General features: G+C 43.3%; 1 protein-coding gene across 1 annotated transcript in view; it reads right to left on the reverse strand.

The window, feature by feature from the left end:
* Positions 1 to 3,215: 3,215 nt before the first annotated feature.
* LOC147730764 (uncharacterized) overlaps positions 3,216 to 17,045 on the reverse strand; it is a 625,137-nt gene continuing 611,307 nt past the window's right edge. The window contains exon 57 of the mRNA XM_086955578.1: positions 3,216 to 4,746. Coding sequence (XP_086811704.1) covers positions 4,660 to 4,746 — 87 coding nt within the window. The 3' untranslated portion in view covers positions 3,216 to 4,659. The remainder of the gene's footprint in view (positions 4,747 to 17,045) is intronic.

The raw sequence follows: 17,045 nt of genomic DNA on the forward strand, positions 1-17,045 counted from the left end.
CTTGGGTAAATGAGAAGGTAGTCAAATACTTACGTTACATAGATGATTTGTTTATTTTATGGCAGGGAGATGAAGAGGAAGCTTCTCTGTTTGTACTAGAGATCAACGAGAATTCCCTCAACCTGAACTTCACATCCAAAATGAGTAAACAAGAAATTGAGTTTTTGGATGTGAAAGTGTACATCAAAGACATTAGAATTGAGACTACACTCTTCAGGAAGCCCACGGCTGGGAATACAATACTGCACGCTACCAGCTTGCATCCCAAACACTCCATCAGTAGCATTCCGTTTGGTGAGATCTTGCGTTTGAAACGAATTTGCAGCACTTCCGATGATTTTGATATATGTCTAACACAAATGAATGAAAGATTCAGAGCACGTGGTTATTCAGACGATTTATTAAAGCAAGCGTTAACTAAATCAGAAATGCACCCCAGAGAAAGTCTGTTTAAATCCATTTTGATGGACAATGAATCAGATGATTGTGAAAGGTCCATCCCTATAGTTAATGACTGCCCCAGATTGATCACGGCTTTCAGCAATGAGGAAAACAAAATCAGAACCATTGTTAAAAAGAACTGGCCTATTTTACTTACTGATTCAGTATTAGGTGTCCAGCTACCAGATAGTCTGTTGGTCACTTTCTGTAGGGCGAGAAATATGGGGTCTGTGCTCAATACTAGCAGTCCAGAAATCAGACAAAAAAGTATGTGGCTAACACCCGCAACTGGTTTTCGGAAATGCTCCTCTTGTAGGGCTTGTAAATTCGGGATTAACAAGACACATTTTCAAACGCCTTTTGGACAGAAAGAGTTTCCCATCTCTGGCAGTTTTAATTGTAAAACTGAGTTTGCAGTTTATGTCCGGACTTGCACCTGTGGCCTCAACTATATAGGCAGCACAAAACTGCAGGTGCACTTCAGGATTTTACAGCATTTGAGGGCTATTCTGCATAGTGACCCCACCTGCCCGGTAGCACGTCATTTTAAGGTTAAACACAACAATGGCGTAGCTTGCCTGTCTTATTATGTGGTGGGATCCAAACCGAAACTTCGCTGGGGTGGCAACAGAGAACAACTACTCAGGCAGTTGGAGACAACCATGATTTTACAATTTGATAGTAAATGGCCAAATGGGCTCAACAATTCTGAGGATATGTACACTCACCTCTAGAAGTGTTGTAGGTTGTTTCTCTTTCTGTTAGCTTGTGGCTCTATTAGGGTTGACTAATGGGTGTCTTTGTTCCAAGTGACACAGGGGCGAACAATTATAGGTAGTCAGGTTCCCTGTTACCCAGTATTCACTGTACAAAATCAGTGTTGCTTCCTTTGGGCTTTGATACTCCAAAATTTGTGATATATATTGAGGTAGTCAGTTTCCCTGTTGCCTCTATAGTTGCTTCATTTCTCTGTAAATATTTAATATTTAAGACCTCTAGAACTGCTCACTCTTGTATTTGGTGTTCACTTTGAATGAAATATGATGTAAGAGGATATTTTTAACACATGTGTTATTTATGGAGATTTTAACAATGACTTTTTGGCTACAACCGATTTTTTTATTGTTATTGCATATTTGCACATAGTATTTTAAATACCTTTTTCATCATGCACGTGGCACTTTAACGTGATAATTACTTTGCACTTTCTAACTGTACAGCTATGTTTGCACTGATAGTTGAGTTGTTACCCGGTATAATAATGGGTATATTTGTCGTTTTAGACATTTTTACATAACAAATTGCTTTTTTTCACCTGATATTGGTTTAATTCGCCTGATATTTTATTCTTGTCTTTAGTTGAAATTAAGATAGTGTTTTCTAATGCATTGCAAGAATGATGGGAGCCAGTAGGGATTTATCCTGGAAGACAACGGCACCCCGCAATGTGTGAGAGCAGACAGCCTCAGCACTCTTTGTTAGCTGTTGTGCTGCCACAATTACAAAAAGCATTTATGTAGTTATAAGCAACACTTCACACTTTATCTACTTTCATTTCTGTTTTTGCATTTGTGCACTTTATATTGAAAATGAATTGTATTGATGGGTTGTCATAAAGGAAAGTTTACCTTCTATGTCTATGTTCATGTGATCCTAAAGACTTGAGCAATCAGGGGGCCTGTCAGCAATTCATAGCATTTAAAAATGTAAAACAATGTAACAACTTTGCATGTGATCAAGGGCCCACGGGCCCAAACGCGTCGTGCTGTTGCTGTTTTACCTGCACCATTAAAATCATCTAAAGCCAGATCTGGTGGTCCGTCTCTCTCTTCGCTTCGCCGATCGGATCGATTGGAGCTGGCTTGTGGAGCCTTTGTATGCATATATACATATATATATATATATTTATATATATATACTGTAATGTTTAACTATAAAAAAACAATGAAGCGTAATGAAAAAGAGGGCATCTATTTTCTATTTTGTGCAGGGTCAGATGACAGTTCTTTTTTTACTTTTGTTCTCTGTCCCATACTAGGCTGGATTGGACCCTGGAGAGAATTGACAATCCCTACATCCAGAAAGTGAATTATTAATTAATATTAATTAGTATAGCAACCATATTATTATAAATATAATTCTTGGCTAAAGTAAGTAAACAGTGGTCGATATTGGTATTGGGCTTCATCAGCAGCCTCTCACTGAAAGGTATTAAATATAGGCTCAAGAGGACCGTCCCCGTGCCAGAGTTCAGGAAAACCCATGCATATGTATGTGAGCTCGATTTAGATTCAATTTATACAAACATATTTTATGGATATTAAAATCTGGACCTATATTTGATACTCCGCTTCTATCAGCTCCCTTAGTATGAAGTTGCCAAAACATCCTCGGCTGGGCCTGTAATGTTGAGGTTGCTACTTGGTGACAGCTGATGGACCTACTGTGGACCCAACAACCACTATCCCAATTGTACAAGTTTTGAAAACATTTTCAAGGCCTGGCTGTACCTCTCTTAGTTTCCCAGCTATGTTAAATTAGCTTGGCTGTTACAATCTTCTAAAACCTGCCTCTTTCCTGTCATGAACGGAGGAGTCTCTTCCCGCCTTTTAATTGTTGAGTCAAGTGCCGCGATTGCTTCTTCTGCTGAACTGTACAGTCTTTGACTTCCTGGCTCCAGTGATGTTCTCGTGAACCGGTCTTTCATAAAATAGAGGCAAAGAAAATGTACGACAAGAAGAATAATGCAAGCAATCATGACATTGAGCAATGAATGTAGTTTTGTGCCACAGTTTATTTGCTTAAAAGAGCTTGTAAACATTGAGGCCCTGAGTTTGAAGAAGTCATCCATAATAACCAAAGCTTGGTCAGAAACATTTGCTCTCCTCTAAAATCCCTGTACAGTAAAATACAAATCTGATTTTTTTTTATTATAAATCACATACAATAAATAATAAAATCCTTCCGAAGATCAAAGTGCAGATTGTGGGTGTGGAAGGGTCTCATAAAAGTGCTTTTCTAAGAGCTAGGGCCTTTGCGGTTTGGTATTAATAAAAACAGTCTTGGTGTGGTATTTTGGCACTCAGGGAACCTTTAAGTTGTATGGTTGGCCAACGTGCCGGGATGGCCACAGGACAACGTGCCAGAATGAAGCAAGACAGGCATCTCATATACTCTCTCAGAAGGAAATAGAGCACTATTGTGACTGTATGCTGGCATCATGCTACCCGGTCACACAGATGAAAAGGTAGAATCATCCCTCTTTACTGTGATCATCGCAGCAGCGCCGAGGGCAGCCATGGTCCATGCTGAGAAGCTGATTGCATCTTCTTGGAGGCTTTGTATCGCCTTCTTTAAGGCAGGGTGAATTTCGGTTCCCGTCGTGTGCCTTGCGCTAGACAAAAGTGAAAGGTAACAGGACCTCTTCTCCTAACAAGGTGTTTGCACACCCTCGCCCAGTCGGCATAGCTTGGCAGTGCCTTTCCTCTTGGGTGCCATGATGCGTGCACAATTAGATTGAAGCACTTGTTCATGCAGGTGAGCTGACATGGTCGGCATATCTGCATGATGAACGGTATGGCTCAGTGTACATTCACCTAGGGGAACTGATCCAGGTGCAGCGAGTTTGCTCACATGGATCCCCCCAACACAAGGAAAATAAAAAAATAAATAGTTAATCTATTGCAAATTAAAAACAATAATATACACAAATAATGCAATGCGGCATCATATCTAACAGGTGAAACTGATTGGGAGTAATTGAAACATAACATCACATCTTCATTTCATGTTCTTGGTTTGAATTCCTCGTTTGCAATCGCACACATTTTTACGCTTTCCTTCTGTGTTTGCAAGCAGCAGAGGGAAAACTTCCGTAGTTCTCGGAAATGCCGTATAATTGTTGCATTTTTTGTTGTACAGTATCTGGAAGCTGAGTTCTCCTTTGAGGCTTGGTTTTAGTATTTACTTGGCTGTGGCTCTCCGCAGAGTTGAGGGACATCTGGCGCTGAAGAGGTTAAAAAATCAATGTAAACAATGCACAGTAAAAAATATAATCTTGTTTAAAAAAGAAAAAGAAACTCCTTTTGGCTGCTGGTGACAAAGTTCGCAAAAGCAGATTGTTCAAAGGGAACGTTTCACTCTTTTTCCTCGTAGTTGCATTGGTGGTGCTTCGGCGGGACACCGCACTCCTGGGCTAATGTGAAGTCCAGGCTCCTGTCAGGACACAATCACTCGTGGGAGCTCCTCGCTGCCGCTGTTAGAGTTGTCAGGTGTGACTTGAGCCTGCGCAAAATTGATGAATACCTGAGACATGGGAATAGAACGGGTAAACATATTAAAGAGAGGCGGCACAGCGATACACACCAATCTCTAAAATGAATTGCTGAAATCATTACAAATTACTTTTCTTTGTTTCTCTGGGACTGGGATTGTGGAATCTGCCAGAGAAGAGCCTCTGCTGCTACCAAGATGAAAAGCTTTAGCTGATTGCCCACCTGCCACAATGCCACTGGAATTAGAGGGTCAGAAGGTCCTTTGTACCAGGGTAGCGTAGACCTTATAACGCTCTTTTAACATGTTCACGACTGACATGCAAAACATGTCACTTCAATGACCCCCGCGTGCTGGGAGTTAACATTTCCAGCGCCTGTGATTTATTTGTTTTTTAGAATAAAAATGTCTATGGCCCACTTTGAAGGGTTGTTCCAGAAAATCAAAAAATATGCTGGCCGAATGCCATTTCATTTTTGTGTAAAGTACTGAAGGGCAGATTCATCAAAATGTCACGCAACACAGCTCAGCAAGATACCGTGCTGCGTTGTATGACAGAGAGAGGGCAGGAATGGGCCATATTTAACATTATATGGTGCATTCCTTCCCTCTCCTTTCGCGGTTGCACTATATGCTGCCTAGTGCCAACACAGGTACCCTTGCACCAAAGTTCAAGAGTGCCTGCGTTGCAGGCAGGATTGTTTTTGTGCAGGAAGGAAAACCTTCCTGCACAAAAACAACAATCTGGGGCTTTTTCCTCTTTCTGCATGTGCTGCATATTACAGCACTGCAGAAAGAGAAAAAAACAAGGAGAAACAAACATTTCTCCTCGTTGCGCCTACCCTGGGATGGTGTAGCATTTTGACACATTCCCAGATCTACGACTCATGGTAAATCTGGCAAAGCCCCAAAATCCATGGGTGGATGTGTGGGAGCACTCGTGCTCCACCCATGGAGTGCCTCTCTGGTGCATAGTAACGCAAGGTAGTAACTTGTGCTGCCTTGAGTTACTCCAGATTTATCAAGCACAGCAGGGTCCCGCAAGGTGTCCTTGAGTGGTTTGGTAAAGATCATTCTAGGTTTTGCATCGCCCTGTGTCTCCTTGCATAGTGCAAGGGCGATGCAAAACCTTTGATAAATATGCCCCTGAATCTCATGTTAATGCAAACTATCAGTGTAAAGATCCACACCAAGCTGTCAGGAAATCTGTAGATATGGCAGGTGGTTCACCACTGGCAGGGGAGGGGCTATAATACACCTGTAGGCTGGCAGGCCGTCCTATGGGCACTAATAACTTCCTATCTGACTTTCAAATTTACCAAACATTTACAAAACAACCCTGCAAAAGAAATCGGTTGCACATGAAACAAGAGTTGGGAAAGTCAATACTTCGTGCAGTATTTACCAGCCTTTTGACTTTGCCAGTGCTTGTTTTGTTTTGTTGTACTTTTTTCAAAACTTTATTGTTGTAGAAGCTATCGGGTCCTCATCAGTCTAAAGAAATTGGCTAAAAGCAAATATATGTGTTGGTCTTAAAAAGCACACATGGTCCTAGAGAAAACTAATTTGTGTGTGGATGTGCTCCTTGTGGAAGGGCAGAATGTGGTCACTCACACTGAAGTTAACCAATGGGTAAAGTGGGCTGGCCCATTGCCCCTTACTGTACTGTACTGCATGGAATTAAAATGTAAATGACAACAGATTATTGAATGAAGAGGACTGGCTGAAAGTAAGTATACAATACGTATAATTTAAGTAAAATCAGAATGTTGGTTAATTCCAGGCCTTAAGAGTCTTAAAGGACAGTAGCTTTGGCACTTATTCCTATACTACGAATATACTAGACACCTCTTGAAAACCTGATTTTGCCTGGCTAATGTCAGGAATTTTAAAACATAGAAACCACAGTCATTGTAAACCACAATTCACCTGTCAATGTGTGAGAAAAATTGCTTATTTTTAATGTTTAACCATCGTTTGGTTATGTATTTTTATTTCTTAAGTTCACAAGTGGTCTCTTTGCAGTTGAACCGCTGCTAGTTTAGCAGAGGACTCTCATCTCTACCTTACCCCAGAGGCTACACAACTATGAATGGCTATGCAGTGCATAATCCAATGGAATTCTCTCAAACAATCCCCCCATTGAGTAATAAGATAAACCCACCCTTCCCTTTGTTGTCGGTGGGAGCCTGGGGAATGTTGTTGTGCAGCAGAAGGAAGAAGACCATCCAGAGCACACCAAAGATAGCTGGGAGTGTGCACAGATGGGTGGATGGCTACTGCAGCCTGCGACCCTATCAGACGGAGGTCCAGAGTTCTCAGTGGAAGGTTGACAGGGTCAAGTATAGACAGGATTGGTAGCCTGCCTGTTCTTTCTAGGGTCGCTGCAACATATCATGAAAGGGTTCCCTCGTCCCTCATGTCAGATCACAGAGATGCACTGAAGCCCTCATTGTGTGGCTGTACCCATTATAGGAGAGGGCTCCTCCTCCGGTGTCTGAGGGAGGAGAGCTCTTTCTATGGTGTGAAGGGAAGAGGGCTCTGTGATACTTCTACTCATTAGTCACATGTTACTACAAGTGATAAAATGTTCTAACTACAGGCGTTCAGACAACAGAAGGTAGCTCTAATAAGAAAATATAGCACAAGCCTTTTGTAGGAAAGTCATCCTCTTTGTCCTGATCACCCCCATGACTAATGCTGGTGGTTACTGAAACCTAAAGAGCCCTGGGCACTACTAATCAGGCCCAGGGCCAGTGCTCTGTCCTTAAAAGCTATACGACAATTGGTATAAATCTAATTGGCCAAGACAACCTACCTGTAATTCCCTAGTATATGGTAAGGCATGTAGTTTAGAGACCCCAGTCGACTTAATACACTCTGCACTGCTGTGGTGTCTGGTATCATTTTAATGCCAGACCTGCTTTTCAGGCTGGTTTCAAAACAAAATGGGAGACATTGTTTACTTCACATGCGTTTTATTACACGCCATTACAACGCAGTTGTTATAACAACCCGTTGTTACATCGCCTACGATTACATCGCAAATCGTTTCTTGCTGTAGGGAGCAGAACGTGTTGGATTTACAATCCAACATCTTCCCTGCTGTTGCACAAACTGGTGTAGGAATAGTAAATTATACTATTCCTAAGTCCAGCGCACCCCCTACAGCAAGTCGTTGTAACGACTTGCGATGTAATCGTATGTGATGTAACAACGCGGTCGTTGTAATGATGCGTAGTAATGGCCTGCGATGTAACACATGCATTATAATGACATCTATTCAAACAAAACTATGTCTAAATTTGGCTTTGGAATTAAAAATACTTCTGAAGTCCAAAACTACCCTTTTAGTACATATAAGTCACCCTTAAGGTCTGTTCTAGGTACTCCAAGGGGTACTTTGTTATAGAAAGCATGCACAATATGAAAGAGACGGTGGTAGCAGGACAGCCCAAACTCCTACGTTGCTGCTGAGTGAGTCACCCCACCCCCCGGACCACAACTCACTGCAGCTCTTCTCTTCAGGTGCCGGAAACCTTGCATGATGCTGCCGAATTGAGATTCCCGCTGGCAATGTTCCGAGGAGGATTTGTGCTGCTTCGGGGTATCGGAAGCCCCTGAGGATGATGTCCGAGTTGGCAAGGCATAGCACTTGACAGGCTCCACTGCCGATTTCAATTTGGCTGTTTTCATTTGTTTTCCGGCAGTCTCCAGAGTGCCAGAACCAGGCAGAGTCTTCACCCCTGTTTTGATGTTGGAATCCTTTGCTCCATTAATCTCGCAGCGGTGAACATCTTGAGGATGTTTTATTTTTATCTTCTAATTAAGGCTCTTTGGGGCAGCATAGATTTGCCACCAGGTTTTGCACCAGGAGCAGCCGCACAAGGGTGGTATCTCTACTGGGGTGCCCTGGTAGTGGGTCGCTGGGTAGGCCCTTTCCTCCTCTTCAAAATCCATCGAAACCTACCCTAGAACCGGAAGAACTCTTCTGCCTGCAGAACTGCTTGTTAAGGAGAATCCCTACCTAGCATTAAGGAGATCACCATTTTTCACCTTTACAAGGGTCGATCATAGTAAAAGCACTCTGTGATTGGGTCGCTGGGTAGATCCCCCAACTAAAACCTATTAGAAGGTTTTAAAGAGAGAATATTTCAATCAAACACTATGGGAAAACATTTTAAAATCTCTCATATGATGATGAACACGTACTCCGCTACCAGCCTTAAAACCAAAGCACATTTGGCCCTAGCTAAAACTGCATCAGCAGCCGCCAGGGCAGACCGCAGTTTAAAATTACGGCATGGATCTGCTGCAGCATTAAGCCCATTACGTTCGGAGAAAGAGATTGTGGACCCTGGTAGTGAAGGGGCAATCAATACACCTTCTATCTTGAATACTCAACAGGCTGGATCAGAGGGTCAAAAAGAACCAGCGCAGAACTCCGTTCTATATAACATACCTTCAAACTCTTCCAGCGAGAATAAGAGGGCAGGAGATGATAAAGAGGTGCAGTCCAGCAAATCTATCACAGAAAGGAAAAAAGAAGCTTTCCCCTCCTCCACAATAACAATTGAAGATGCTGCAATTCCAAATTGAGGGCAAGGAGAAGAGTAGCCACTGTTCTCAAAAACGAAAGCTACTTCCGCTATACTGCCAGGCTCTTCTAGTACTCGGCAGCCAGAACTACTCCCTGGTCTTCTGGCAGATGCTCCCATTTCAGGTTAAGTTTGAAAGAAACAGCTATTCAGCCAGTTCCATTACAACTGAATCTGCTTAGCAACCCACTGCTGTTGTTGCAGCCCCCCCACTACAGAAGCTAGCAAGATTGTTGCCTCACAAAGACAATGCCAGGCTCATGTAGAAGGCTCTGTTGAGATGTATCAAGGGGACAAATTGTCAGAAAAATGGGATATAAAGACCATGCTAAATGTCATGCCTGATAAAAGTAGAGAATTAAAAGCCACACTTGCATCTGAGATAGGTACCCTGCATCATCGTCTATCAAAAATAGAAGAAGCTGTGGTGAGCTACCCGGTAAGAATACAGGAGGCAGAACCAGGATCTCGCAGGTTGAGGATCAGATAAATGGAATGTAGCAACACGTGGATCTTATCAGGAAAGAGAAAGTCTCATTGGAGAACAAGATGGACGAATTGAAGAACCACTCAAGATGTAACAATCTTTGATTAGTTAGTGTGCCAGAAGGATGCGAAGGAACTCAAACTACGCAATGGGTTGGGACTTTTATAAAAAAACTTGTTTTACCGGGAGTCTCAGATGATTTGTCAATTAGGCGAGCAGATAGCGTGCCAGCTAAACCTTATCCAAATTCTAAATTGCAGAGGACAATTCAAGTTAATTTTGAAGACTATTGCATCAAGGAACAGATACCATCCATGGCCAATCAGAAGAAACAATTCACTACTAATGAAGTACCTTGCTGTCGAATCTTCTCAGATATGTCTGCTGCTGTAGTCAAGCTTCTATACGTATTTAAGGCTCAGGATGCGCAGACGACAATAGCACAACAGTCTAAACTTAGGGTACTAGTAAAAGGGAAGTTCCACATGTTTACCAATCTAGAGGAAGCCCAAGAAGTGCTGCAAAGAATTACTATTTAGTGAATGAAGACAAGAGGGAAATCATACACAAAGTATTAAGAACCGTAGGTGAGGTGGGGTCCTAACTATGGGTGCATTAACATGGCACCCAGTACAAGCGCAAATGCTTGTGCCTCCCGAGGTAGGTTGGAGAGAGGTATTGTGGGAAATTCTCCATCTCCCAGTGTGAGGAAGGTTAGTAACGGGGTGTTTCGGGGGCATGAGGGGCTCTTGAGGGGTGGTGTTGGGGAGCACGGGTGGAGAAGAAAAATAGGCAGAGCCTGAGGAGACAGCAAAAAATTGTATTAATGGATAATATCTATAGAAGAGAAGTTTCTCAACTGTCAAGATGAATGTTAAAATGAAAAAATTATCATACAATGTTAATGGCATATCTAACAAATGAAAGTATGGGGGCTAATAATGTGGTTAGAATCATTTTTTCCACACATTTTATTGCTTCAGGAGACTCATCTTAAAACTAATAAGCCAAAGCTTTTTATTTCTAAATTCTATCATAGATCCTACTTTGCCTCAGCTGGGTTGGCCGTAAAGGGGGTAGTGGTGTATCTAGGCCAAGGGCTTAATTGGGAAGAAATTCAAGTTCGGAGAGATCAGTGTGGTAGATGGCTTTCGATTACGTCCAAGTTAAATGGGATTCTGATTAACCTAGTGAGCTAATATGCCCCAATACCAGATTACCCTAAATCAATTATCCAGATTAAAGAGGTGGCTATGAGAGCAGAGGGCCATATAATTATAGGAGGGAATTTACATTTTTTACAGGATTTATCAAAGGATACCGCCAACAAAACCATGAAACAGCTAAAGCCGCACGCCAAAAAATTAATAGATATAATGAAAAGGGAGTATCAATTGGTAGACCCATGGTGCAGAGCTCATCCAGAGCTTCCCCAGTATACTTGTTTCTATCAGCAATTCAAATCAGCTTCTCCTGTTGATTTTTTAAAAAATTCCCATTATTTTACCTGTCCAGACGCTTTTTCTGATTACTCATTGGTTAGTATTGATCTGGAGTTCGAAACTAGGAAGAGGGAGAGGCCCAGGTGGCAGATGGACTGTAGCCTTCTTTCTAACCAGAAATAGGTAGCAAATACGAGGAAGTTCAAAGAGGAATTCTTAATGGCACTGCTTTTGTTTTTTCAGTTTGGGGTGCCTTTAAGACAACTATCCGAGGGCAGATGGTCGCTTTTACGGCCTCACAAGCAGAAAAACAGGCAAAACATATAGAAAAACTTCAAACCTCTGTGGACAATGCTTTACAGAATAGAAATAGTAGACGGGGCACAAACTTAGTAAATAGGCAATTAGTAAAAGTGAAGCAGGAGTTGATGGAATTCTTTATTTTAGAGGAAATACAGAGTTTGCGACTTTACCAGCACCAGGTCTACGAGGAAAGTCAGATGGTGGGAACGTTTTTAGTTTGGTCAGTTAGGATTAAGCAAGAAGCAGCAGCGATTATGAAACTAGCTGAACTGGACACAGGGGTTCTAGTTTATGAAAAGGATAAGATAGCTAAAATGTTTTTAACCCGTTGCATGCTCATGACGGAGCCGCTCCGTCATGAGCCGCGGTTGCGCTGTGCTCATGACGGAGTGGTTCCGTCATGGCCCTGCCGCAGCGCCTGCGCGGCGCGTTCTATTAAGTGGGCGGGGCCAAGACGGAACCGCTCCGTCATGAGCACAGCGCAACCGCGGCTCGTGACGGAGCGGCTCCGTCACGAGCATGCGAGCGCCACTCGCTCCCCCCCCAGCGCTGCGGCGGAATTGCCGCCGCAGCGAAGGGGTTAAAGCATTCTGATGACTTTTATGCAGCTAAGTATACGTCCTCAAATGATACCATAGGTCAGTATTTTCAGTCTATAAAATTCCAGCACCTGACTAATATACAATCAGAAGAATTAATCATAGATATTACAACATTAGAAAACCAACACGTTTTGATCTCAATGCCTCGGGGTAAGACCTGTGGCAGTGATGGCTTCCCTACAGAATTGTATAATACTTTTTCTAAAGAACTATTGCCTTCTTAGTAGAACTATTTAATTTTATTAAAAACAAGCTTTTACAATGCAACGGTTTCGCCTTTGCAAAAGTTAGAGCTATTGGCATTGTGAATGACAATTTTTTTATTTATGTGTAGGTTTTGAAATCAGATCAATAAATGGCATTGTCATTTACAATGCCAATAGCTTAGTCTCTCGCAAATGCGAGACCTATTGCATTTGCACTCACACACACACAAAGAGCCCCCCACACACACACACAAACATGATGTGGTGGTGGTGGATGTGGTGGTGGTGGATGTGGTGGAGGATGTGGTGGAGGATGTGGTGGTGGATGTGATAGTGGATGTGGTGGTGGTGGATGTGGTGGATTTTGTTGTGGAGGTGGATGTGGTGGTGGATGTGGTGGATGTGGTGGTGGTGGTGGATGTGGTGAATGTAGTGGTGGATGTGGTGGTGGATGTGGTGGTGAATGTGCTGGATGTGGTGGATGTGCTGGATGTGGTGGTGGTGGATGTGGTGGTGGATGTGGATGTGGTGGATGTGGTGGTGGATGTGATGGATGTGGTGGTGGATGTGGTGGTGGATGTGGTGGTGGATGTGGTGGTGGTGGATGTGCTGGATGTGGTGGATGTGGTGGATGTGGAGGATGTGGTGGTGGATGTGGTGGTGGTGGATGTGGTGGTGGTGGATGTGGTGGTGATTGTGGTGGTGGATGTGGTGGTGGTGGATGTGGTGGTGGTGGATGTGGTGGTGGTGGATGTGGTGGTGAAAGTGGTGGTGGATGTGGTGGTGGTGGATGTGATGGATGTGGTGGTGGATGTGGTGGTGGATGTGGTGGTGGTGGTGGATGTGGTGGTGGATGTGCTGGATGTGGTGGATGTGGAGGATGTGGTGGTGGTGGATGTGGTGGTGGTGGATGTGGTGGTGGATGTGGTGGTGGATGTGGTGGTGGTGGATGTGGTGGTGGTGGATGTGGTGGTGGTGGATGTGGTGGTGGTGGTGGGTGTGGTGGTGGATGTGGTGGTGAATGTGGTGGTGGTGGTGGATGTGGTGGTGGTGGTGGATGTGGTGTGCGGGCTACTCCACTCCACACACACCCACAGAGCCACACACACACACAGCCACACACACACACAGCTCGACTGCACATGTGACCAGTACGCCACACGAGACCTAAAAATGGGGGAACTACATGCCCCAGAATGCTTAGTGCTGATAGCTAAAAGGGCAGTACTGGCTGAGAGGCACTCTCATTGCAGAAAGCTAGTTAAGAAAGGCATTCAGTAGAGTGGATGTAAAAGCCTGCTGTGCTTAAAATTCCAAAAATAGTAGAACACCTCCAACATGTTATTCAAGTTGGATTTTTGTGCTTTCCATCTATTCTAGTCGAACGCTATGGTCTAACAGAAGCGAGGCCAGACATGTCAGCCTTCCAGTTTTCACAACTAATGTGGTTTTGTGGAAAGTGCTTAATTCATGGGTGTGACGTTGCAGGAAAGAAGGCTGGTACGCATTGTAAACATCGTAGGTTTCAATTAACTTACAAGTGGCCTGAAAGGATTATGGTGCTTTAAGCAAAGAATAACCACTGAAGAGGAGTAGACAGGTGGAGCGCAAGTGCTTCTTGGCATTTACGTAAATTCTCAGTCGGGTCACAAGGTCTGCCCAGTTCAACCTGCCCACAAACCCTTTATTTCAGAAGACACACCCTGGTGTAATGGCAGCTATTCACTTTCGGTTAACTGCCTGACCTTTCTTTAAAAGTGTATTATGCAATAAAAACTACTATCTGTATTTTTGTTTAGACCAGGGCCAGCTCAAGGGTAAGACAATAGAACGCAAGCACGCACGATGCCAACTGTAGGGGGCGCCATGTTTGTCTTTCAAGTAGGAAATGTGGCTGTATTGCCAGGGCTGAAAGCAAGATGTCACTTCCCCGATGGCGGCTTAAGTCTTTGCACAAGAGACCATGGAGGATCTCGGAAAGGGAGGGGGTGGGAGCATGGGATGATTGAAAGGCCCTAGGAGACCTGGCCTGTGGTGCCTGGTTCAAGATGCGTACTTTATAAAGAGAATATACTACTTGTAAAAGCCTTTATTCAATATGGGCTATTTCGTCCTCTGCGTCGCTGAGAAAATGAAACTTATACAAGTAAAGATGTACGTATTTTTTGAAGGAGTAAAAAAATATCGTCCCGAGTACGCCTGGAAATATATATGTTCGATACCTCTTGAAGACAGAAGTCTGCAGATTGGCCACAGTGCAGATAATTCACATCAAGTCATCATAGTAAACAATGAATCCCTTAGCTGGATTTGCTTTAAAGTAAACAGACATCTCAGCTAAACGTCAAGCCCTTTAATAAAAAAAATAAAAAAAATACCATCACAAAAATGTGTGTTCGGCTTGCAGTAAATTCCTTTGCTGGATTCATAGCAGATGATGGTGGAGATCACCGCCTGTGTCTTGGTGTAAGTTGGTTTGACCTCATATACGCTGTCTGTATATAAGAGCTTTGGCAGTTTTTTGATCCAGGGCAGGCAGCAGCGCCTAGAGTGGGAGACGCTCCAGCCAGGGAGATGGCAGCAGGCCCAGAGATGTGATGGTACATGGGGGTAGACTCAAGACCGCACTACCGAACTGAAATGATGTTAGCTGAGGCCGCACAGGCATGTCACGGGGTGGGTCCCCAGTGGAGCCGGTGTGAGAAGGTGGACGTCCTCGCGGTGAGGAGTAGCTTCACTTTGCCCCCAGAGTGGATTAGCAGGCGATCTCACATGGCCCTTTGTCTGGGCCTCTGAAGTAGATGATAATTGTCACTCACGCTGCGAGTAACTCGCAGCTGTATCCTAGTGGGGGGACGGCGCCAGTGCAAAGGGGCGATGCGAAGGTACGTGGGGGTAGACTCAAGGCAGTGCCGTAGAACTGAAATGGAGGCTTAGTCCGCGCAGGAAGGCCCGTTATAGTCACATGGGGGTCCCTGGTGGAGCCGGTGTGAGAAGGGGACGTTCTTGCAGTGAAAAGTGATGTCACTGTGCCCCCAGCAGTGGATTAGTAGTCGATCATGTATGACCCTTTGTCTGTGCCTCTTACGTATATGATGATTGTCACTCGCACTGCCTTCACCTCGCAGCTGTATCCCATAAGGAAAGTGGAAAGCAAACAAAGTAACAACATGTCTCAAAAAAAAAAAACAGGAAATGCATTGCCTTCGAAAACAAAGCCAGAAAATAAGCCCCGTCTTTTTCAGATTGACTACCCGGACTCCCTGCTGGGGTAAAAGGTTCTTTATCTTCTTTATGTTGCCATCTGGACCCATAAAGAAGATAAGAAACCTTTTACGCCAGTAGTAAGTCGGGGAAGTCAATCTGAAATAGATGAGGCTTAAAGAGAAAGAAGAACGTCACTAGTACCTCATCTCCAATGGCTGGCCACCGTTTAGGAGGCCAGCCAAGGGAGAAGAGGGGCGGGGATTAACCTCCCTAGTGATGTTCTCTCTAATCTCATTAAGTCTCGCCAGTGAGACTGCGCAAGCGCAGCCATTGCAGGCTGAGATCTAAAAAAGTGGGGATAGTTTGACAAATTTCAAGGAATCTACAATGATTACTTTTGTTAAGAAGGAAAAGAACCCAAGAGACCTAAACTCCTATAGGCCAATAAGCCTACCTAATACAGATTCAAAAATGTTTGACAATCTGGGCCAATCGAGAGACTCCAATAGCACAGAAGATAATCCATAGAGATCAGACAGGATTTGCGGCCGACATGTTGATGTCGTCTAATACGGGCTATTTAGTACAAGCACTTGATTTATTTTAATGTGAATCAGACCCTGGCAATTATAATGATGGTAGATGCAGAAAAAACATTTGACCTTGTCAATTGGGATGCTTTCTTTTTAGGCTTAGAGAGCTTAGGCTTTCCACTACAGTTTACCAGAATGCTACATGCTTATAGAAAGGTTTACAGGCAAAAATGCTCTTAAATTCCAATTTAGAAGAAATTGTTGAAAAAAACAGGGGAACTCGACAGTATTGCTCTCTGTCACCTGTACTATTCACTTTTTTTATCGAACCATTAGCCGCTAGTATAAGGCCCAAATCGGATATAATAACACTGGATATGTCTATTATTTTCAGATGATACAATACTTCATCTCAGGACAGGAGGACAAAATATTAAAACAGCAGTGACAGAATTTGAGCAGTTTCCAGAAATGGGGGGATACAAAATTAATCATTCCAAAACGGAACTGCTGCTATTTAATACCCCTCGTAATATTCTTTCTGTTAGTCTTCAGCAGCAGACTTCTAATCATGCACCTATCCATTATTTAGGTACACAAGTTCCTAATCCGCACACATAATTATATAGATTGAATTATGAAACAATGATGAAAAAGATTAAAGATTTACACTTCTTCCCCTTGCGTTAATAGGGCGTGTTGCGCTGATAAAAATGTCTATTTTACCTTTACTGATTTTTCTGTTTACTAATATTCAGATTAAAATTAATAGAGTATTTTGTAAGGAATTAAACACACTATTTAGACGCATTATTTTGAATAAAAAAGGCTTCATAAAGTTAGGGTACCTGTGCTGCAATTAGATGTTAGCCTGGGGGGAGGGGGAGGGGTAGCATTACCTCATATGAATACAGACTATTAAGCTGCTCCTCTAGATACGATAGTACGATTCAT

This window comes from Lissotriton vulgaris, chromosome 2_1, assembly GCF_964263255.1.
Source record: "Lissotriton vulgaris chromosome 2_1, aLisVul1.2, whole genome shotgun sequence".
NCBI lineage: Eukaryota > Metazoa > Chordata > Amphibia > Caudata > Salamandridae > Lissotriton > Lissotriton vulgaris.